At 44.7% G+C, this 25,182-nt stretch overlaps 1 protein-coding gene across 1 annotated transcript in view; it reads right to left on the reverse strand.

Annotated features, from left to right (window-relative positions):
* The window catches only part of RANBP9 (RAN binding protein 9), a 105,787-nt gene extending 92,822 nt beyond the window's left edge, over positions 1–12,965 (reverse strand). Inside the window, exon 1 of the mRNA XM_039462577.1 lies at positions 12,071–12,965. Coding sequence (XP_039318511.1) covers positions 12,071–12,635 — 565 coding nt within the window. The 5' untranslated portion in view covers positions 12,636–12,965. The remainder of the gene's footprint in view (positions 1–12,070) is intronic.
* Positions 12,966–25,182: the final 12,217 nt, after the last annotated feature.

Consider the following 25,182-nt stretch of genomic DNA (forward strand, 5'->3'; position numbering starts at 1 on the left):
CCCGGGCAATAAAGCAATACCCCCATCCTCTCTCACTCTTCCTCTTTCTCTTTCTTCCTCTTCTTTATTCTTTTTCTTATTAAAAAATAAAAATAAAAAATAAAAATAAAAATAAATTTGCAAATATAAATTTCTCATGGCCTAGTCAATTAAATGTCATATAGACAACTGTGCTATTAATGTTTGCCCTACATAGTAAGAATTGTGAATTACTTCTGATTTCTTATTTTCCTTAAGACTTCATTTCAAAATAAAAAATAGCCTGGCGCGGTGGCTCAAGCCTGTAATCCCAGCACTTTGGGAGGCCGAGGCAGGTGGATCACGAGGTCAAGAGATCGAGACCATCCTGGTCAACAAGGTGAAACCCCGTCTCTACTAAAAATACAAAAAATTAGCTGGGCATGGTGGCGCGTGCCTGTAATCCCAGCTATCAGGAGGCTGAGGCAGGAGAATTGCCTGAACCCAGGAGGCGGAGGTTGCGGTGAGCCGAGATCGCGCCATTGCACTGCAGCCTGGGTAACAAGAGCGAAACTCTGTCTCAAAAATAAAGTAAAATAAAAAATAAAAATAAAAAAGACTGTAATTTTTGTAGTGTTCTGGTTAATGCTTACAAAGTTCCCAAAGTTTTAAGTGGTTGCTCTAGCTTTATATTTACCATAAGTCCTGTTATTAAGCACAGTGATTTTGCAGAACACATGAGGTTTTCCAACCATGCACTCATGACATTATTGCAGAAACACGGTTATCTTCCTCCAGAACACACCATCCTGTTCTCTTCCTTTTCTACAGCTTTCACATCTGTAGTTCCTCTTCAATATCACAGGAACTCTAATTCCCCAAACTCTTTGTGTTTTTTTCTCCCTTTTTCCTCTTCCAGGATAGGCTACATGGTAATCACTTAAAACTTCAAATATCCTTGATCTCCCTCATATGCCCATCCTTCTATCATATCCAACCAGCAAAAACCACACTCTCAATATTGTAATCTACCCTCCCTACCCCAACACTGGACAGTTAACTTCCACTGGATTCAGTCTAAAATCTTAAAACAGCAACTGCTATGAACTAATGATGTCAACTGAGCACTCTCAATGCTACCAACAATATTTTTAGAAATGTTCAGCTTGTTCCCTATTCCTCTCAATGGCTAGTCCACATGTTCATCATTTACTTTAAACCTTATGCCCGCTACTCAAATTCATTAGCAAAATGAGCAAAGTACCTTGTCTCTTATCAAGAAAATGGGAGGCCAGCTGGGCATACTGGCTTACACCTGTGGGCTCACACCTGTAATCTCAGCACTTTTGTGGGGGGGCGGGGCAGACGGACACACACCACACGCCTGAGGTCAAGATTTCAAGACCAGCCTGGCCAACATGATGAAACTCCTTTTTATTCAAACAATCTGATAGAAAGAGTTTGAATGAACTCTTCTAACATACCTACCGGTTGTACTTTTACTCCACTGAAAATACAAAAATTAGCCAGGCATGGTATGGCGGTGGGCACCAGTATTTCCAGCTACTTGGGAGCCTGAGGCAGGAGAATGGTTTGAACCAGCCAAGTGCCATGGCTCACACCTGTAATCCTGGCACTTTGGGAGGCCAAGGCAGGCAGATCACGAGGTCAAGAGATCAAGACCATCCCGGCCAACATGGTGAAACCCCATCTCTACTAAAAATACAAAAATTAGCCAGGCATGGTGGTGTACACCTATAATCTCACAGCTACTCAGGAGGCTGGGGCAGGACAATCGCTTGAACCCGGGAGGCAGAGAATGCAGTGAGCCGAGATCACACCACTGCACTCCAGCCTGGCGACAGAGTGAGACTCCATTTAAAAAAAAAAAAAAAAAAAAAGGCTTGAACCCTGGAGGCAGCAGTTGCAGTGAGCCCAGACTGCAGCAGTGCATGCCAGACTGGATGACAAAAGCAAGACTACGTCTCCAAAAAAAAAAAAAAAAAGGGAGGACATTAGCTATGATCATATTCAATTCTCTACTGGTCTGTGTCCACAGCAGTCTTCACTTCTTCCACTATTATCAGAGAAACAGTCTGTACTCTCCTCTCCAAAACCAACCATTCTGTGCTCTGGAACCAGTTTCCTTCCTCGAAGTCTGTCAGCCTCTCAAACTTGTATTTCATTCTCTTCCCCTCTTCTCTCTCCCTCCCCTCAATCTGTAAAGGGACAGTTTCCCCAAAATGTACTGATTTTTCACAAAATTCTACACCTCTGTGCTACACATATATCATTGTCAATAATGTACTAGAGTTAGTGGTGAGTATATTTTTTTTAACTTAAAAATAATAACAAGGCTGGGCGTGGTGGCTCACACCTGTAATCCCAGCACTTTGGGAGGATCACTTGAGGTCAGGAGTTAAAGATCAGCCTGGCCAACATGGCGAAACCCCGTCTCTACTAAAAACACAAAAATTAGCCAGGTGTGCTGGCAGGCACCTGTCACTACTTGGGAGGCTGAGGCAGGACAATCACTTGAACCTGGGAGGCAGAGGTTGCAGTGAGCTGAGACTAAGCCACTGCACTCCAGCCTGGATAACAAAGCGATACTGTCTCAAGGGGGAGAAAAAAAAAAAAAAGGTAATAACCAGGTATACTAGTCAATTTTATTTGTTAAAATGTTAAATTTTGTATACATTTACTGGAACACAATAACTTGTAATATAGTATTCTCATTTAATTTATGTCACTTCGGTTTACCTACAAAGCCAAATTAAAACAATACTGAGTTAAAAATGGCACAATGGTCTCTAACACAATACTTTACAAAGACATTTTTAAGGATAATTTTGATTATGTGGGATTTTCATCTTCTATGCTGACATTAGAAGCTAAACCCCAGCTAAAATGTAACTCCACTATCAGCCATTAAAAATTAGAGGGAAAAAACCCTACCTTAACCTCCATCCTCTTCTAGGTACTGCCTAATCTCTTCCTTCACCTATTATTTCTCAAGGGTAATCTCTTTTCACCATCCTCTCTACTTGGTTCTTTCATTTACTCTTTCAACCCACTGAAATCCGGTTTTTACTCCATCATGCGATTCAAACTGCTCTCCCTAAAGTCACAATGATCTGAATTCTAAATGCAGTGGAAAACTTATCTATGCCTACCCTACTAAACCTATCTGCTGCCTCAGACACTAAATATCACTTCCTCATTTCTGCTGGGGTGGGGGAGGTGGGTGAGACAGTGTCTCACTCTGTTGTCCAGGCTGGAAGCCAGTGGCATGATCACAGCTCACTGCAGCCTCGACTTCCTGGGTTCAAGCAGTCCTCCCACCTCGGCTTCCCAAAGTGCTGGGATTACACATGTGAGCCACTGCAGCCGGCCCACTTCCTCATTTCTCATCCTCCCCCGTTCAGCTTCTGTGATACCAATTTCCTAAGATGTCCAGGGACCTCTCAACCATTTTTTTTGGGCTCCCTCCAATCTTTCAATGTTGGTGTTTTTCAGAGTCCCATCTTTGGCCCACTGCTTTCTCACACTCTATTACATATTCTCCCTCTCTCTCTCAAATACTCTGAGTTTCAACTACCTCCTACAAGTGACTCCTAAATTAGTCATAACCTAGACCTCTCTCCCAAGCTTCAGGTCAGTTATGGTTAACTGCCAACCCTTCCAAGGAGAAACTGCCTCACACATTGTCTCTACTGAAAGAAGTGAGACCCAAACTGTCCTTGTACCAGGAGGATATTTTGTATTTTATAACTCCCATCACTCCTACAGCTGATTCAACACAGGTTAGCACCTGACTTGAAGGCCACCAATTCACAACATAGTCTATAATGAAAAGCTCTGCCCAACCAAGAATGATAGCAATTAGCCAGGCCAATCTGATAAGTCCCTCAGGAATCTGACATAGGAAGGAAAGAATAAGCCAGTCAGTAGGGAAAAAGTAGTAAGAAAACAACCAAAAACTAGTGATTATAGCTGAGTCATTTTAACAGTAGTAGAATAAAGTTAAGCTATGAAATCCAACTGTTAAGGCCATTTAGAGCTCCCTTAACTCCAGAAGACCTGCTCCTGTTCTTTCTGTAAGGCTTGTTTCTTTGGCTTCTTCTGGTTTCCATGAAGTCAGATCACAGGGCTGATCTTATCTCTGTACTTATCTCTGTACTTTCACTGTACTTATACTGCAGTACAGTCTTCTTCACAATCATTATTTTTATTCATGGTTAACTGCAAAAGCCTAATAGCTAAAAACCCAAACATCATCCTTACAGAGGCGGAAACACAAACATCTTCCTTGATTTTTCTCTCCATCATTTCTTATATCCTCTCAGTATGACTTTTAAATATCTCACAAATATGTATGTCTTCCCTTCTCTGTCCCTACCACTGACCCAGCTAAGTCCTTATTTCTAACGTGGTCTACTGCAACAGTCTTCTAAATGAGTTTGCTATTTTCCACTCTTGTAACTTCTTGAATCTATCTTCCAATCAGCTGCATGATCTGACAAAAATGAAAATATGAGCCAGTCACTTCCTATTTAAAATCCTTTGATGATTAGCCATCTCCTACAGAATAAGATCTAAACTCAACAAAATATTCCATAGGGCTCCTAACTGGGCCAGGTACAGTGGCTCCTGCCTGTAATCCTAGCACTTTGGAAGGGTAAGGCAGGCAGATGGCTTGAGCTCAGGAATTCAAGACCAGCTTGGGCAACATGGCAAAACCCCCGTCTCTACCAAAAAAAAAAAAATAGAAAAATTAGCTGGGTGTGGTGGCGCATGCCTATAGTTATAGCTATTCAGGACGCTGAGGTAGGAGGATCGACTGAGCCCACTCAGAACCTGTCTCAAAAGTTCAAAAAAAAAAAAAAAGCCTCCTAATTGATCTTTTCCCAGATGCTCCTTGTCACATACTTAAATGCCAACCCAAAATTGCTTGTAAAACCAGACACATAAAGTAATTCTGTAAACCAGACACATAAAGTACTTCTCTATGTTTTTGCTTTTCCTTCATTTGCAACGCCTAATCCCTCCCCTTCTCCTATATCCCGTTCATCCTTTAAGGCTGACCAATGGCCTCGACTCCTCCAAGAAGCTATACCAGATACCTACTTCCTTTATTCTTTCCAGTGTCAACCTGGGTTAGACGCTCCTCCTATCCTCCATAGTACTCTTTATAATATTTCCCTTACTACTCTATGTCCTCTGAGCTCTCTGAAATGATGGTATCTTATTCACCATTGAGTATCTAGAACCTGGCACAAAGTAAAGTCACTAAAAGCTTATTAAATAAGTGAAAAAATAAATAGTAAGAAACACATATAAATTATCTAGTCTAGCAGAATATGTATCATCAGGCCGGGTGCAGTGGCTCACGCCTGTAATCTGAGCACTTTGGAAAGCCGAGGGCAGGTGGATCACTTGAGGTCAGGAGTTCCAGACAGCCTGGTGAACATGCAGAAACCCTGTCTCTACTAAAAATACAAAAATTAGCCAGGCACAGGGGCAGGCACTTGTAATCCCAGCTACTAGGGAGGCTGAGGCTGGAAAGTCACGTGAGCCCAGGAGACAGAGGTGCCAGTGAGCAGAGATCATGCCACTGCACTTCAGCCTGGATGACAGAGCAAGACTCCATTTCAAAAAAATATATATATACAACACTATTGTCTACTGTTCTGTATGATTATTAGATTCACTTGATTCTTGCAGTTACCAACTGGCACTTTTAAAGCTAATTTCCAAAATCTTGGCGAAGAGTTTTTAAATTCCTTTATTTTATTTTATTTTATTTTATCTTAAGAAGGAGTTTCGCTCATTACCCAGGCTGGAGTGCAATGGTGCGCTCAGCTCACTGCAACCTCCACCTCCTGGGTTCAGGCAATTCTCCTGTCTTAGCCTCCTGAGTAGCTGGGATTACAGGCACGCGCCACCATGCCCAGCTAATTGTTTTGTATTTTTAGTAGAGACAGGGTTTCACCATGTTGACCAGGATGGTCTCGATCTCTTGACCTAGTGATCCACCTGCTTCGGCCTCCCAAAGTGCTGGGATTACAGGCGTGAGCCACCACGCCCGGCCCTTCATTTTAAGAAACATTTTTATATCACCCCCATAATTGTAAACAGACATTTGTACTTGTAAGCAAGTTATTTGTTGAAATATTTGTTCAACCTTAAGAAGTGTAAGAAATTAGATGGCCATTATATTTAGAAGCGTTAAAGGACTAATGACTGGGGGTACACATGGCGGGAAGAGAGAGAGTAAACATAACAGAAGTTCAACCTATTTGGTTAGATATTATTCATAACACTTCAATTAAAAAGCGCAATTCTGGCTGGGCTCAGTGGCTCATGCCCATAATCCCAGCACTTTGGGAGGCTAAGGTGGCCGGATAACAAAGTCAAGAGACCAAGATCATCCTGGCCAACATGATGAAACCCATGTTTCTACTAAACATGACCATCCTGGCCAACATGGTGAAACCCCGTCTCTGCTAAAAATGGAAAAATCACCCGGGCATAGTGGCACATGCCTGTAGTCCCAGCTACTCTGGAGGCTGAGGCAGAAGAATCACTTGAACCAGGGAGGCAGAGGTTGCAGTAAGCTGAGATCACGCCACTGCACTCCAGCCTGGAGACAGAGAGAGACTCCGTTTAAAAAAAAAAAAAAAAAAAAAAAAAAAAAAAAAAGGTGGGGGGTGCAATTCAGGCCCTGAGCAGTGGCTCATGCCTGTAATCCCAGCACTTTGGGAGGCCGAGGCAGGCGGATCATCTGAGGTCAAGAGTTTGAGACCAGCCAGGCCAATATGGTGAAACCCTGTCTCTACTAAAAATATAAGAATTAGCCAGGCGTGGTGGCAGGTGCCTGTAATCCCAGCTACTCTGGAGGCTGAGGTAGGAGAATTGCATGAACCCAGGAGGTGGAGGTTGCAATGAGCAGAGACTGCACCACTGCAACTCCAGCCTGAGCAACAGAGCAAGACTGTCTCGGAAAAAAAAAAATGCAATTCACCTTTTTTTTTTTTTTTTTTAAAGATAGGGTCTTACTCTGTCACCCAGGCCATGATGGCTCACTGAAGCCGCAACCTCTTGGGCTCAACCAATCCTCCTTCTTCAGCCTCCTAAGTAGCTGGGATTTCAGGCGAGTGCCACTTAGCCCAGCTAATTCTGGGGCGTAGAGATGGGGTCCCACTATGTTGCGCAAGCTGACCTAGAACTCCTGGGCTCAAGTAATCTATCTTGGTCTCCCGAAGTGCTGGGATTACAGGCATAAGCCACCACACCCGTCAAAATTCTCTATTTCATTGCTTCCTATAATTCCCAACTTTAATTTATCTTGCATTTCTCCTAAACTGTCCTAAATCAGTAAAATCAAGGTGTCTGGATTTTTCTGAAGTACTGTGCTCCAGTTATCTTTTTCCCCAAGAGTAAGTATTTTTAATCTCAACTATTCTTTAAAAAAGTTCTAAATGTGATCACAGGATTTTATCTACTTGAGATAATTAAGTCTCATATGAACTAAAAGAGGCAATACTATGGTATTGCGAAAAGAACACTAAATCTGCAGTCAGTGAAAATTTTCAAACCTGACTTACTTATGACTGGGAAGATCTAACCTCCAGGTGCTACCACTCTGTAAAATCTAAAACAAAAATTCCAGAATCTTGTCCAGATCCACTGGTGCGTGTATGTATCAAAACACTCTATAAAGTATCCAAATAGTCGTAATAACTAGAAAAATATAAAAATGCAATCTGTTGTTGAAACATTTGGACTAAATTTATTGTCATATTCATTAAAATTCTTTAAGGTAGAATAAAGTTATCATTATAACTAAGACTAAACTTGTCACATTTGTACGTATTGAATACTGACAACAATTTCAAAAATAAGAGGGGCCATCCCTGGGTTTTTCAATAGTTGTGTGACTGCTAAGCAAAATGCCTTTCAAAAAACTTAACATATACTATACATACCCTGTTGTTACTCCTCTGCAATCTAATCAACCCTATCTGCATGTCTAGTATTATTATTATTATTTTTTTTTTTTTTTTTTGAGACAGAGTTTCGCTCTTGTTACCCAGGCTGGAGTGCAATGGCGCGATCTCGGCTCACCGCAACCTCCGCCTCCTGGGTTCAGGCAATTCTCCTGCCTCAGCCTCCTGAGTAGCTGGGATTACAGGCACGTGCCACCATGCCCAACTAATTCTTTTTTGTATTTTTAGTAGAGACGGGGTTTCACCATGTTGACCAGGATGGTCTCGATCTCTTGACCTCGTGATCCACCCGCCTCAGCCTCCCAAAGTGCTGGGATTACAGGCTTGAGCCACCGCGCCCGGCTATTATTATTATTTTTTGAGACAGACTCTCATTCTGTTGCCCGGGCTGGAGTGCAGTAGCATCGTGTCGGCCCACTGCAACCTTTGTCTCCTGGGTTCAAGCAATTCTCCTGCCTCCGCCTCCCAAGTAGCTGGGATTACAGGTGCCCACCACCATGCCCAGCTAATTATTCTATTTTTAGTAGAGATAGAGTTTCACTCTGTTGGCCAGGCTGGTCTCCAACTCCTGACCTCAGGTGATCCGCCCCCTTCGGCGCCCCAAAGTGTTGGGATTACAGTCCTGAGCCACTGCACCCGGCCTAGAAGAACATCTTAAAAACAGAATACAGGCCAGAATGGCTGAGGCTTATAATTCCAGTACTTTGGGAAGCCAACGCAGGAGGATCACTTGAGCCTAGCAGTTTAACACCCGATCTGGGCAACACAGTGAGACCCCATCTCCAAGAAAAAAATTAAAACTTAGCCCGGCATAGTGGCAAGAGCCTGTGGTCCCAGCTATTTGGGTGATCAAGGCAGGAGGATCCCTTAAGCCTGGAAGGTCAAGACTGCAGTGAGCCATTATTGCACCACCACACTCCATCAAAGCAAGAGAGCTAAAACCCTGTCACAAGAGAAAAAACAAACAAACAAAAAAAAAACCACCAGAACAACAGAAAACCAGAATACCTTCAGAGCAAAAGAAGGCAAAATATTTCTATTTCAAAGATAAGGAAAATCCTCATCATTCTGGAAAATAATTATAATCACTTTTTTGAAATTCTGTAATATATGAATATATGAATAGCTTTTAATGTTAAAAGTGTCTCATAATACTTAGGTACAATCAATGCAGCACAATGTTAAATAAAAATTCTCTCTTCTTAGCCAGGCATGGTGGCTCACGCCTGTAATCCTGCACTTTGGGAGGCTGAGGTGGAAAAATCAAGAGGTCAGGAAATTAAGACCATCCTGGCTAACATGGTGAAACCTTGTCTCTACTAAAACTACAAAAAATTAGTCGGGCGTGGTAACACGCACCTATAGTCCCAACTACTTGGAAGGCTGAGGCAGGAGAATCACTTCAATCCGGGAGGTGGAGGCTGCAGTGAGCCGAGATGGTGCACTGCACTCCAGCCTGGGCAACAGAGCAAGACTCCGTCTCAAAAAAAAAAAAATTACTCTTCCTATTATCCACTTTGATACTTGTAATGCTGATGATACTATGATACTTCTTTGCTCCTTCCTTTGCTACTGCTACTGGGAAAGAGTTGCCCACTTCATTTGGTGCAGGCCTCTCAGAAGACACAGAGAAAATCAACAAAAACAACAGAAAACTCTCACGCACATACACGCAAGCACACACACACACACACAGACACACACAAGTCTACAGTAACAAGACAAGAGAAAGAGGTAGAAGAAGGGGAAAAAAGAGACTTTCTGACAAGGGGTAAGGGAAAGACAAAGGGAAGAGAGAAAGAAAATAAAAAGGATAACAAAATTTGTTCTTCCAGAAATAATGATTTATGTTTATAAAAGAGTTATGTTTCCAGAAAGTGCATCTTAGTATTACACAAGAGAAAGTAATAAAGAGGCCAAGAAGAAAAACAATTGAGACAGCAGTGTCAGAAATATTCCAAACTCCAACTAATTTCACATAAACATGTATTTTTCTCTGACCTAAATAATCAACTTTATATAAAAGTAAAATTAATCAAGACACCTTACAGTATAAAATAAATAGTAATCACAAATCTTAGACATCACAGAAATTCAGAGCTGGAAATTTCCTTACCAATCATCTAGCTCAGCTTACACATCACTCAGAGGAAGAAACTGAGGCCCAGACTTGTAAAATATGTACAACCACAAACGACTGCAGAACTCAGGAAATCTAGGATTCTTTGTTCAGTGGTCTTCCATCTATACTGGCTCTGATTTTATGAGCAAATTATTTACTGTCAACCATAAACTTAAAATGATAAAATTCTGTCACATCTAACAATAGCTTTCTGGCCAGATCAGAAGTAAACACTTCATAATATAGCACCATTCACACAAATTAAAACACAAAAGCAGAAATACTTCACAAGGAAACAAAATGTCCCAACTTAAGAAAAAACAAAGATTGGATATTGTAAATATAATGTTCAGACATCTAGATTAAGGAAGATAACACTTAAAAGTACTTCTTTGGATCCATGGCAAGAATAAAAAGAATGTTCAACAAGGCCTATTTTTGTGCGTGATTCTTTACAGCCAAATCATTTGGCACATTTCTATTGCCATTCGCCTTTCTGATAAATAGTAACTTACTTACCAACGTGCTTCTCACATTGCAGTCCTGTGTTAAGAATTTAACCACCAGGCTATTTACCCCTCTACATAATTGTCGTTAAGATCTGAGTAGACCCCTTTGTAGCCAATCAAAGTGAAGATGCCTTGAATTAAAAACTCCTGCTTTAGGTTTGAGGCCTAAAACCCTAAATGTGTTTACAGACAGACTGATAACGTTAGATTGGTAATTTTTTCCTTCCATACAAGTAAACTTGACGCATGCTACTAAATTGGGCCACATTTCAATAGTTCCCTTAGCAATTCATAATTTTATATACAACTGATTTGCTTAGCTTTGTTTTAACGTAGGAGAGGTAGGTGAGGGAGGAAGGGGGCAAGCGCAAGCCTAAGGTGGTTGTTTTTAACGGCAGGTGTAAAACATAAGCCAATTTTTTTTGAAATACTAAACTGCCTTTCGGCTGGGTGCGGTGGCCTGTGATTTCAGCACTTTGGGAGGCCGAAGTGGCGGATCACCTGAGGTCGAAAGTTCTAGACGAGCCTGATCAACATGGAGAAATCCCGTCTCTACTAAAAATACAAAGTTAGCCGGCCGTGGTAACACATGCCTGTAATCCCAGCTACTTCGGAGGCTGAGGCAGGAGAATCGCTTGAACCCGGGAGGCGGAGGTTGTGGAGAGCCGAGATAGCTCCCATTGCACTCCAGCCTGGGCAACAAGAGCGGAAACTCCGTCGCAAAAAAAAAAAAAAAAAAAAAAAAAAAAAAAAAAACTAAGCTGCATTCTGTTCCATCCCTGTTTTCAACAAGACTTCATATAATATCAACACGTAAGGACCTGTATAGAGCATTTCCAATCGGGAGGGGTCCGTTTCTGCTCCCCTAAGAAAACGGGTGCTCCTGGGGTTCTCTTTTCTTACCCTCCCGGATGCTTCTACTAAGACGTACTGAGGGCAAACTTGGGCTCCTTGTCCCTTTGTCCCCCTAGACAATCTCTGGCCTAATTCTGATCACTCCTCCCCCTGTGCATCCCTGCTCTCTCTCAATTAGAAATCAGACCTCGGGATCGTGCCTCTCCCCATGTAAGAGGAGAACGCCTGACCCACCACCTGGAGAACAATGTAACCCAACTCCGGGTCCCTGGATTCCTCTACCCAGGCCCCAAGATTTACCTCCCAGGGAAATCGGAAAGCGAGTTCTGTCCTGTCATCCCGGACTCCCTCAAGGTGTCCTGCTCCGGGCCTGGGATTCCCAGCTCCTTTCCACCCGGGGCATTCGACTCACCTTCTTCTTCCAAGCATCTCGCCCCTCACCCTCAGACCCTTCACCGCGACCCCGCGCCCACCCGGGGCGGCACAACCGGCGGCGAGTGGCCTCCCAGGGCAGAGCCCGCGAGGGCGGGGGTCGGGGGCGGGTCGCGGGCGGCGCGGCGGCGGCCGGCCACGTCGGGTCAGCGCCCCACTCCCACCGCAGGACACACGCCCAGTACCTTTGTAGTGCACCCGCAGGTTGTTCTGAGAGAGGCCGATGTAGCTGAACTTGTCCTTCGGGCTCCAGGAGCGAGGCAGCGGCGTCTCCTGCTCGTCCACAGCCGGGTAGAGGCGCTTCAGCCGCCGCTGCAGCTCCTTCTCCTGCTCGTTCAGGGCCGAGTCCCCGTGCGGGAAGGGGGCCGCCGCGCTGCTGCCCGCCACCAGGGCTGGGGCCGGGGTGCCTCCGGCCGGGCCGGGGCCGGCGGCGAGGCCCGGGGGCCCGCTGGCGGGGGCGGCCGCCGAAGCAGGAGGCGGCGGGGGCGGCGGCGGCGGCGGCGGGGCCGCGGTGGCCGGGGGCGGCGGCGGCGGCGGGTGGAGGAGCAGGGCGGCCGCCGCGGCCCCTAAGCCGTCGCCGCCCGCGCCGCCGCCAGGCGAGCCGGCCGGAGAGGAGCCGGCGCTGACGGCCGGGGGCGCGGGCAAGACGACTCCGGAGACCGGGGCCAAGGCCGCCGGCGGTGGCGGCGGCAGCTGCTGCTGTTGTTGCTGCTGCTGCGGCGGTGGCGGCGGCGGCGGCTGCCCGGACATCCCGGCCGCGACTCAGCCTGCGGCCACCTCCACCTCTTCTCTCCTTCCTCCTCTGCTTCCCGGGGGCGCTGTCGCTGCGGCCGCCGGCACCAGGCGCCCAGTCCGCCCGCCCCGGAAGCAGGCGGCGGGCCGCGCGCCCAGCGAGAGCTCGGCGGTTGAGGGGCTCGGAGACGCGGGAGTGGGCGGCGGGCCCGGGAGGCCCCGAGAGAACGTTAGCCGGAACGCGAGCGCGCGGCCGGGGGACGAGGCGCCGAGGGCGGGGGCGACGCGGGAGCGCGGGAGGGGAAGGCGCGCAGGCGGCCGCCGCGGCCGCTGCTCTCGCGGCTGTTTCCCGGCGGGCGGGCCGGGCCGGCGCGAGACGCTGCGCGCGGGCGGCGCTAGGCGAGGGGGCGGGACGGAGGCGCGAGAGTGGCGCGAGCGGCGCGAGGGGCGGGCCGCGGGGGGTCCTGGCTGCGCGCCGCGAGGCGCCCTCCGGGGCCCACCGGTCGCCAGTCGGCAGGGTCGCGGTGCTCCGGGCGCCGCAGGTCCCTTCGGCCGCAGGTCCGCCTCCTCCCCCTCGGCGGCCGCCGTCGCCCCTCTCGCCAGCGAATCCCCTCCCACTTGACTTCTTTTTGTTGTTGTCGCCCCACCTCCCCACCGTAGGGCTCCTCTGAGCGGAGGCGCCGCTTCTCGCCCAGGCGAGAGTAATCGAGCCCCGCTGGGGCCGCCGCGGGCCGGGGTCCCGGGGCGCTCTGGGACCCGTTGGCCCGGGGCGAGCGGAGCGGCTCAGCCTCCCCGCGCTGTGCTGCGAGCTCTCGCCCCAGTCCCGTTCCTGTTTGCCGCCTCCCTCCAAAGAGGAACGCGTTGCCTTTGGTACTTGACAGTGTTTGATTTCGTAATACTGACCATATGGACAGTGGAAACCACTTCTGAAGGCATTCTCCCACTTTAAATAGTGACTGTTTCATTTATTAATTTTACTAGGACTCACAGTGAACTTCACAGTGGTAGAAAGTGTCATTAATAAAGACCGGCATATCTTCAATGAGCAGGAGCAGGCACTGTGTGAATACAAAATTACAGTGTGTGTTTAGGGGCTTCTAGAGACTTCAGAACATTTTATAGACTCGTTAATTTTCATAACAGGATTCTTAGGTAACAAAATTATGCCCATTTTTAAAATAAGGAAATATTTAGTGAGGTCAGCAGAGTCAAAAATAGGACTTCCAACTTTGCAATTCCCAATAGAGTGCTTCGTCGGCGAATTTGGCACAAGTTGCCAAGTGTTGCTCTCTGACCCATCATAACGTTACTACTTTGTTTTCACCACTTCCCTTTGTTTAGCTTATCCCTTCCCTAGCTGGCAAAATCGGACTTTGCATGTGTAAATTATATGATGTAAATTCTGATATTTTGTTTGCTTCCAGAGATGTGATGGTAATCATTTGGTCAAATAAATGTTTTGCCGAAGAGAAAACGATTTATTTCGTTTTGAAGAAGGTAGGCAAAAGGTGATTTAATTTAAGCCAAGATTATCTGGCCAGAACAAACAACAGAGACATTAGCTGAATTTCTCCCTCAGTTACCCAGACGACGATATATTCTGTTATACTTTGTTGTTGTTGTTGTTTGAGACAGAGTTTCGCTCTGTCGCCCAGGCTGGAGTGCAGTGGTGCAGTCTCCGCTCACTACAACCTCTGCCACCCGGGTACAAGCGATTCTCCTGCCTCAGCCTCCCAAGTAGCTGGGACTACAGGTGTGTGCTCACACCCAGCTAATTTTTGTACTTTTAGTGGAGACGGGGTTTCACCATGTTGGCCAGGCTGGTATTGAACAACTGACCTCAGCCACCTCAGCCTCCCAAAGTGCTGGGATTACAGGCTGGAGCCACCACACGCAGCCTCTGTCGTACTTTAATAGAAATACCCGTTAACGTTAACCTATTGTTTGATGACTTTTTTTTAAGCCACTGCACTTTAAATCACATGATGTCACTGTATTTACAGTATTTACAGTGTTCTAACACTTTCATTTATATCACAGTGACAATTAGTTCAATGTAAGCCAAGCTGTATTTAAATGTACGACAGCCATGGTAGAATAAATGGGCTCCAGGCCTCATTAAACTTTCTTGAAACACTTATCAAGGTTTTATTTATGAAGATGTACTATTTTTCTGTCAGCACACTTAGGAACTATCTAGAATTTTCCATATCTTAGGAACAGCTAAAGGAATAGAATTGTCTTAACATTTTGTTGGAAGCATTTTGTAAGGGGAACTGGTGGTTCTCCATCAAGAAATTCATGATTTCAGTTGTGGGGGAGGATGCTGTGAAATGGGTACTTTGTCATACAGAAGGAGGTAGAGAACATTGATAATGTCCTTCTGGAAAGCTACATACGTGGTTATATTTCTAAGGAGACATAAAGGAGTTCATGCCTTCTGACTTATCTATCAAAAAGAAAAGCCAACACAATCTAAATATGAAAATACTTTAGGCCTAAAAATGTTCAACAAGAAGTATTAATGGTAGATTAAATATGGAAGCAAGTTGCCGGGTACGGTGGCTCATGCCTTTAATCCCAGCAGTTTGGGAGGCCAAGGTAAGCAAATCATCTGAGGTCAGGAGTTCGAGACGAGTCTGACTAACATGGAGAAATCCCATCTCTACTAAAAATACAGAAATTAGCCGGACATGGTGACAGGTGCCTGTAATCCCAGCTACTTGGAAGGCTGAAGCAGGAGAATCGCTTGAAACTGGGAGGCAGAGGTTACAGTGAGCCCAGATCATGTCACTGCACTTCAGCCTGGGTGACAGAGCCGTCTCAAAAAAAAGAAAAAAAAAAAAGAAACATGAAAGCAAATCAAATGCCCAACATGAAGGGACTGAAAGAAATTATCACATACCCCATTCGGTGGAGTTATGCTGCAGGAGCACGTATAGCACATTAGTGCCATGTTTTTTTTTTTTAAGGTAGCCCTTCTGGGCAGTGGAAGTGTCAAAAAAGGCCAACCAATTAGAAGAAGACACTCCTTCCTCTTGACGTAGTCAATGGGTCTCGGTCCCAGTTTGAGACCCACTCTCTCCAGGCTTCTTGCACAAGCACAGCCTGAAACAGATATTTTATGGCCTCTTAAAAGTATGTTATTGAAGACTTGGAAAAATGATTATGATGTGCTACATGAAAAGAAGCCTACGATAATTATAGCACTGCCAAAATCATTACCAAAAAGACATGAAGGAAAAATTGTAAAATGTTTCTATAATGGACAATTATAATGCATTATTAAAAGTAGTGTATTTTTATTATAATGCATAAAAGTAAATTTTATTATGAAAATAGAATTGTTCATAGAGATGTAAATGGTAAAAATCCATTAGCTATGAACATATCCACACCCTTCTTGAACCTATATTTTCAGTCTTTACCATGTATTACTCTAATATTACTCAGTGTCTGTATCTGCTGGGTTTCTCAGTATCGAACAATAGGAACCAATTCTGGCTCTCTCAAGCAAAAAAGGAACTTACTGGAAAGATGTTAGATGGTTCTCAGAATTGACCAGAAGGCTGGACAACAAGGCCTGAAAACAGACAAAGACCAAAGGAGGCAGGCTGCATAAACAGACTGCCTGGACCCAGCACCGGTCCTAGAAATCACTGCCTGCTGCCGCTTTCACCACCTGGACTCGCATCTCTCTGACCACCAGCCTTAACACCACTCACTCAAATTTCAAAGTCACCAAGCCTAGATTGCATGCCCATGTCAGAGTCCGCCAGCAAGCAGAGATTCCCAGTTTATCCAATGGCTGGGTTACAGAGATGCTAAGTTATTGATAACTTCAGCTCAGGGTGGGCCTTGGACGCTTCAGCCTCCAGAAGCAGTCCCTTCCAATAGTGAGCAGTCTTGTGCGTTCACAGAGTACCATACACATCTTATTTTCTGTGCATGGCATAAATGAAAATGTTTAGAACACATTGCCCTAGTGGAAAAGAACCACTGGTGCCCACAGTAGAGGATTTTCGATGCTAGAAAAGAGTTTAAGATGCTGGCCAGCCTGTTTCAGTCAATGTCCATGACAATATCCTTCTGGATACTGGAAAATGTGATCGCAATGTGCGCCAAGATCTATGGTATGGTTTTAGGATCTGGATTAGTATCTATTGCTGCAGAATAAATAATCCCCCACTTAGCGGCTTAAAATAACGTCTTATCACACATTTTCTGTGGGTCAGGAATCTGGCACAACTTTACTGAGTCCTCTGCTTTAGGGTCTCTCATGGGCATTCAAGGTGTCAGTTGGGGCTGCATTCATCTCCAGGCTTGACTGGGGAAGAATCCACTTTTGCACTCACTGATGCAGTTCTTTCAGGGCTACTGGACGAAGGGATTCAGGTTCTTGTTGGCTATTGGCCAGAAGTGACCCACGATGTCTTGCCACATGGGCCCCTTCAACATGGCAGCTTGTTTCATGAAAGCATGCAAGCCAAGAAGGCAATCAAAACAAAAGTTACAGTCTTTTGTAATCTAACCACGGAAGTGACATCCATCACTTTTGCTATATGTTTGTTGAAGTGAGTCATTAGACCATCCCATATTCAAGGGGAGGGGATTACAAAGGCCATGAACACCAGAAGGTGAGGATCACTGAAGGCCGTCTTTGGAAACTGACTCATACAGGGTCCTTATAGCTTCCAGAACTGCACTTGCCATATCAAATATGGATTCTAGACCAGGGACTGGCAAATGTTTCTGTAACGGGTTAGATAGTAAATATTATAGGCTCTGCAGCACATAGTCACCTGTCACGACTACTTAATTTTGCCATTGTAGCTGAAAGTAACTATAGATGATACATAAACAAATGGGCATGGCTGTGATCCAGTAAAATTTTATTTACAAAAATAGGCAGCTGCCTGGATTTGGTGTATAGGCTTCAGTCTGTGATCCCTATTCTAGACTGTTATATCAACGTTCCTTATAAACCATTCTTAACACTAAAAAGCAAAGCCCAGTCACTAGCATTGAAATCCCAGGAGTCAACAGGTTCACTTTATTACCCACAATGTGTGCTGCACTCCAGTGTCCTGGGTGTTCTGATGCCACACATGAATGGAGTCAGGATATTTCTGCAGCTAGTGTGGCAAATTGTGAAATAGATGGCGAATGGCTGCACAATGTTAGGAAACTACAGTGGTAAAGGGTCCAAATTTGGGAAAGTTCTCCACATTTATTAAGCATATGTTATATATGGAACCCTGTGTCCTGTCTTCTCCGTTGGGCAGGGAGTAAGGAAAAGAGGAAAGAGGGATTACAAAGAAAAACACAGCAGTATGGAATTTACTCCTTCAGTGAACAGAGTTTAGTTGGAGGAGCATATGGTTTGGCTGTGTCCCCATCCAAATCTCATCTTGAATTATAGTTCCCATGATCCCCATGTGTCATGGGAGGGACCCAGTGGGAGGTCACTGAATCATGGAGGCAGTTACCTCCATGCTGTTCTCATGATAGTGAGTTCTCACCAGATGTGATGGTTTTATAAAGGTCTTTCCCTGCCCTTTGCTATGCATTTTTCCTTGCTGCCACTGTGTGAAGAAGGACATGTTTGTTTCTTCTTCCACCATGACAGTAGGTTTCCTGAGGCCTCCTCAGCCATGCTGAACTTTGAGTCAAATAAACCTCTTTCCTTTATAAATTACCCAGTCTCTGATATGTCTTTATTAGCAGCATGAGAACAGACTAATACAGAGTGGCAAAATTAATACAGTTGTCCCCTCAGTATCTGTAGGGCATTGGTTCCAAGAACTATAGATAATGAAATCCATGGATGCTCAAGTCTCTTACATAACATGACATAGAATTTGCATGTAACTTACCCAGATCCTCCCATATACTGAAATCACCTCTAAATTACTTACAATATTGAACACAGTGTGATCTTGTGTAGTTGTGATACTGTATTGTTTAGGGAATCATGGAAAGGACAAAAAGTCTGTTCTGGACAGATAGAACTATCATAGCCCTAACTACATCTTTGGTCTTTGGTTGAATCCAAGGATACAAACCCTCAGACACGGGAGGGCCGACTGCACACATGAAGTAGAGAGCAGTGCTTTTCAGACTTGAATGTTGGGATTTGCCAAATAGGACCTGAGAGTCTGCATTTCTAACAAGCTTCTGGCACTCCTGATCCATGGATTAGCCCCTGAATAGCAAGGACTGGGAGAACCGGTCTTGCTCTGTCCCCCAGGCTGGAGCGGCAAGATCATAGCTCACTGCAGTCTCCAATGCCAAGGTTCAAGGGATCCTCCCACATCCACCACTCAAGTAGCTAGGACTACAGGCACATGCTACAGTGCTCAGTCAATTTTTTTTTTTAATTTGTAGAGACAGGGTCTCACAATGTTGCCCAGGCTGACCTCAAACTCCTGGGCTTAAGGGAGCCTCCTGCCTTGGCCTCCCAAAGTGCTGGGATTACAGGCACGAGCCCCCACACCCAGCCTCACTTGATGCTCTTTAGAAACAAGTGTTCCAGAGTCCATGGGCAGATAGGCAAAGATCTAGTGAGGGAGGACTCTGCATCAGAATTTGCATGCTGTCTCAAAGAGAACACGAAGGGGGTGCTGGCTGTTTTACCACAAATCAGGAGACTGCATCCCTGGGGTTCGGGGTACAGGGTGAAATGCCTGCAGGACCACATGGAATAACATAAATACACTATTACATATTCATGTGTGAATAAAAGTGGTTACAATTCAGTGTTCATGAAGTAAAATCTATGTGAAAAAACAAAAGTTAAATTTAGAGAAAACTGTTTTATCATCTGTTCTAGAAGAATTTGTACAAAAGTTACAATTTGGGCTGAAATAACCTATGTTAATGATTAGTTGACAAGTTAATAGGCTCTGAATCTCCTGATTTTCCTCCTAATTTTTCCTTCTGCTTGTTCTAGTCTACTGTAGCACTCCTTCAATTGCCAGAACTCACATCCTTCCATCCGTACTGATCTCTATGTTTCCTCATTCTTGTTTCCTTGAGACAGGGTCTCACTTTGTCACCCAGCCTGGAGTGCAGTGCCACAATCATGGCTCACTGCAGCCTTGACCTCCCAGGCTCAAGTGATCCTCCCACCTCAGCCTTCCAAGTAGCTGGGACTACCGACATGTGTCACCATACCCGGCTGACTTTTTTTTTTTTTTTTTGAGACGGAGTTTCGCTCTTGTTACCCGGGCTGGAGTGCAATGGCACGATCTCGGCTCACCGCAACCTCTGCCTCCTGGATTCAAGCAATTCTCCTGCCTCAGCCTCCTGAGTAGCTGGGATTACAGGCACGTGCCACCATGCCCAGCTAATTTTTTGTATTTTGAGTAGAGACGGGGTTTCACCATGTTGACCAGGATGGTCTCGATCTCTCGACCTCGTGATCCACCCGCCTCAGCCTCCCAAAGTGCTGGGATTACAGGCTTCAGCCACCGCGCCCGGCCCCCCGGCTGACTTTTTAAAAAATTTTTTGTAGAGACAGGGTCTCCCTATGTTGCCCAGGCTGCTCTCAACCTCCTAGCCTCAAGTGATCCTCCTCCCACAACCTCCCAAAGTGCTGAGATTACAGGCGTGAGCCATCCACTTGACCCTCTTTCTTGTTTCTTGATGACTGACATTAAAAGTGCATTCAAAATGCATTAACGACAGGGCATGGTGGCTCACACCTGTAATCCTGGTATTTTGAGAGCCTAAGGTGGGAGGATCGCTTGAGGGCAGGAGTTTGAGACCAGCCTAGGCAACATAGGGAGACCCCATAGCTACTATAAATAATAAATAAATACATAAAAAGTAAAAATAGAGTAATAATAGGGAGCAGATAGCAAGAATTCATTTCCTCCCTTGGTGCTATAGTGATTCTTCATGGAATCATGGGATAGGAAGTTCTTCACGGAATCATGAGATGGGAAGGCTACCCCGGAATATCTCTGAAACCCAGGGAATGCCACCTGCAGGCCCAGGAAATGTGTATGGGTGCAGTGGCTGGAATATCACACAGGCAGCCAAAAGCATAGTTTGGAGGGAAGAAACAGGAAAAAAGGAAGATGAAAGACAAAAATAGAAAGCATAGGAAAAGTAAAAGAGAAGAAAATGATTGTTCTTTAAGAAAATTATAAGTAGCTCCCCGAGGTGCCAGATATCACTGAGAGGAATAACTTACCATCCCACTGTAGGTTAGCCTCCTGGTTCCCCAGGATGTGGGCTGCATTCCATTCATCATCTACTAAGTGCCTATTGTGTGTACACAGTGCTAGGAAGCATGGGGGGAAAACATTTTTTTAAAGGACATTAACATCTTTACCCTCAAGGAGTTTATAGTTTTGTAGGAAATTTACTTACACAACCAGTTTTTCAAGGTAGAATAGGAAAAGTGCTGTAAGAGAGACAAAAAGTGCCAGGTTTTTTCTTTTTTTGAGACAGAGTCTCGCTCTTGTCACCCAGGCTGGAGTACAATGGCACGATGTCAGTTCACTGTGACCTCTGCCTCCTGGGTTCAGGCGATTCTCCTACCTCAGCCTCTCAAGTAGCTGGGACTACAGGCACCCACTACACACCCAGCTAATGTTTGTATTTTTTCATAGAGATGGGGTTTCATCATGTTGGACAGGCTGGTCTTGAACTCCTGACCATGGGTGATCTGCCTGCCCTCCTTGGCCTCCCAAAGTGCTGGGATTACAGGCATGAGCCACCATGCCCAGCCAGGTTTTTTTTTTTTTCTAATATCCTAGGAAAAGTAATTGTCCAGCCTAACTCATTCTTACAAGTACAATGAATCAATTCTTCAATCTAAGTTTCTTTATGTCTAGGTTATATCGTGGAGATAATTGACACAAATATTTTCTTATCATCATGGTCCTCAAAGAAAGTACAAGGCCTAATTTGCCATCTAAGTAAACATAAAAAGAAAGTTGTTTATAAAGAACAGGGATCTGGAAAGAAAAAAAATTATTTAAAAAGAAAAAAAGAAAGTTGTTTAGTAATTTATTTCCTAAGTCACTGTTTCTTTCATCATGTCCATATCACCTTATGTTTGGTAATTAATTTTTTAAAAATATTTTTGTTTTTTTTCCTTAAGTGCCTTCAAAGATACGTCAGGAAAAATATGCTCAGCAATACGTGAGATTTTCAAAAACTGTAATATTTCAAAGATGTCAAAACATCTGTATCTTAAAAAGCAGCATAAAGAATCAAACAGCTTTTTTAGTATTATTCTGTCTCAAAAAAAGAAAAAAAAGAGTTAAGACTGTGGATGTTCAATGTGAGTCTAAATGTACAAGTACTGCTCTGATCAGGTTCTTCAAATATATACACCCCTCTTTATCTTTCTGTGGTTGTGAGCACACATGTATATAAACACTGCGGTAGACCCGAAAATGGCACCCTAAAAAGCTATCCACCTCAAATCACCAGAACCTGTGGCTGTGACTTTATTTGGAAAAAGCGTCCTTGCAAATGTCATTAAGTTAAGGATCTTCAACAAGATCATCCTGGATTATCCTTGCAGGCCCTAAATCCAATGACAAGTGTCCTTATAAGAGAGAGGCAGAGGGAGATTTGAGACAGAAAAGACACACAGAGAAGGGAAGACCGTGTGAAAATGGAGCACAGAGAGATGCTGCCACAAGTCAAGGAATGCCACCAGCCACCAGAACCTGGAAGAGGCAAAGAATGGCCCCTCCACTGTGGGGTGGAGGGAATGTAGCCCTGTGACACCTTGATTGCAAACTTCTGGCCTCCAGTGCTGTGAAAGAATAAACTTCTGTCGTTTTAAGTCACCAAATTTGTGGCCATTTGTTCCAGCAGTCCTAGGAAGCTAATCTACACATACACACACTTCAAACTTTTTAGGTTTTGGGAAAAATATTGCCCAAAGTTAAGAAAATTAGGCATACTCTACACTGTTGAAGCCAGAGTGATAGAACAACCACAGTTCTCTCATCAAAAATCAAAGCACTTAGGCCAGGCGCGGTGGCTCAAGCCTGTAATCCCAGCACTTTGGGAGGCCGAGGCGGGTGGATCACGAGGTCAAGAGATCGAGACCATCCTGGTCAACATGGTGAAACCCCGTCTCTACTAAAAGTGCAAAAAATTAGCTGGGCATGGTGGCACGTGCCTGTAATCCCAGCTACTCAGGAGGCTGAGGCAGGAGAACTGCCTGACCCCAGGAGGCGGAGGTTGCGGTGAGCCGAGATCGCGCCATTGCACTCCAGCCTGGGTAACAAGAGTGAAACTCCGTCTCAAAAAAAAAAAAAAAAAAAAAAAAAATCAAAGCACTTTTTATTTGAAAGTACTTTTTTGTAAGATACAGAGCTTGGTGGTTATATAAATTCTATATGTCAATAAGGTAATCTAGGTTCATTGCTTGTCGTCAAAATTTTATAGCTCGTTCTCTCTCTCTCTCTCCCTCTCTCTCCCTCTCTCTCTCGGTTCTGGCCACATTTCAGTAAAGGAGGAGGTTATATAAGCACTCTGGTTTGATGGAAAAGTGATTTTCTGATTGAGGTATGAACTGAAATGGCTCTTCCACTGGGCAGAAGCATTAATGCCGTAAAACTGCCTTGAAGGGACTATTAGAGGGTCACCATAACTGCTAGACCTCAGGGCTGTTACTTTCTAACCATTATGTGCCTAATGTCATATGTATTATGCTTTAATACCCATTTGAAAATTTGACCCCAGAAGGACAATTTTGTAGGATAGGTTAGGTGTCCCAGATCAGGTTTCCTAGAAACGGAGGCTGAGATGGGGTTTCTGGTACACGTGATCTTTTGAGAGAGTGCTCTCAAGTGAAATGTGTAGGGAAATGAGGGAAGTAGACTAGTGCAGGGGAGACGTAGGGAAGATGTAGGCTCAGCAAGGTCTGGCTCCAGCCTAACCCCACAGGAAGCTCTGGAGTGTGTGTGCACCACACAACCATCCCACCTTAACACAAGAGTCCAGGGCTTTTAAAGCCTGTATTAACCACTCATTAGCTGCAGACCATGTTCCTCCCTGGGGTGGTATAACATCCTGGGCACCTCTGGGCAAGGAGGTTCCCTTCAGGTCAAGCTGATCTCCAGAGGACGGTGTGTCTGTGAGCCAGTGGCAACATTCCCAGCGGCCTGAGATGGGTGCACCAGCAGGTGACAAGAAGCACTCAGGGCACCAAGAACAACAAAGGATATGTATATATATATATATATATATATATATATATATATATATATATATATATATATATATATAATGGAGTCTTGCTCTGTTGCCCAAGCTGGAGTGCAGTGGTGCCATTAGTTTATTTTGCAAATATTTTATCTCAGCTCACTGCAACCTATGCCTCCCAAATTCAAGTAATTTTAATGCCTCAGCCTCCTAAGTAGCTGAAATTACTGGCTTCTGCCACCACAACAGGCTAATTTTTGTATTTTTAGTAGAGATAGGGTTTCACCATGTTGGCCAGGCTGGTCTTGAACTCCTAAACCTCAGGTGATACACCTGCCTTGGCCTCCCAAAATGCTGGGATTACAGGCGTGAGCCACTGCACGCGGCCTTCAAGTCACATTTCTAATCACACACTTGATCATTTCAATGACTACATCTGCCTTAAGAGAACTCTAAATGTTGGCATTACTGAGCAGTGTTGGAATGTCACAAATCTTGCAAATGTGTCCATCAAGTACATTCAAATTTTAATAGGTTTAATCTGGAAAGAGGGTCTTTCATAAAGAAACTATTTTTAGAATACATGTGTAAGTAGGAACCCGAGCCCGTAAGTTTGGCTGTTGCCATCATGCTTCATCATGACCTTCATCATGTTTATTTTCATGGTCCATGTCTTTTTCTACTTTCTGTTGACCATGTGAAAGTCTGTCTGTGTCAGCATGGTTTACCTTAGTTTATAAGGTCCTCATAGGTATAGGTCATAACTATTTATTGTTCTCTATATAGCGTGTTGCACAATTATGAGTTTAATAACTGCTTCTTGTTGAGGTAGGGATGTAACTCTGCTTTTTGATTATGGCAATGATGTTCTATTTAATAATTGCCCAGGCCTTAAATGTATGACTAAGGCATTATCCTGAGCAGGACCTGCAAATTCAAATACCTCCAGGAGCCAGGCAGATAGTGCAAAAGAGTGAACCAGGTCAGGTATAAAACAATAATAGAGTGGACAGCATAAAGGAATTTCAAATCAAAATGTTCCAGACACTTCACAGGCCAAATGAAACCCCTCTGTGAGTCAGATCTGGCCAATGGTTCACCAGTTAGTGGCCTAAAGGCTAGGTCCAAACTCAAAACCAGAAACTCAGGCCAATTACAGGTGTCCTGGATCTGCCTTATATTTGCCAAAACCTATCATGACTTGTCCCTGCCTACCGTGGGTGATCTGAAGTATCAGACTTTTCAGTCATGCTGCCCTGCCTGTAGAACCGGACCTGGAGAGTTTGAGATACTTCCTGGCTTGCCAGGGAAATCTGAGTCATAGGTGCCCCATTTACTTAACACAACCACAGAAAGAAAAAAAAAACACCTTTAAAGAGCCCAT

This window comes from Saimiri boliviensis, chromosome 4 (assembly GCF_048565385.1).
Source record: "Saimiri boliviensis isolate mSaiBol1 chromosome 4, mSaiBol1.pri, whole genome shotgun sequence".
NCBI lineage: Eukaryota > Metazoa > Chordata > Mammalia > Primates > Cebidae > Saimiri > Saimiri boliviensis.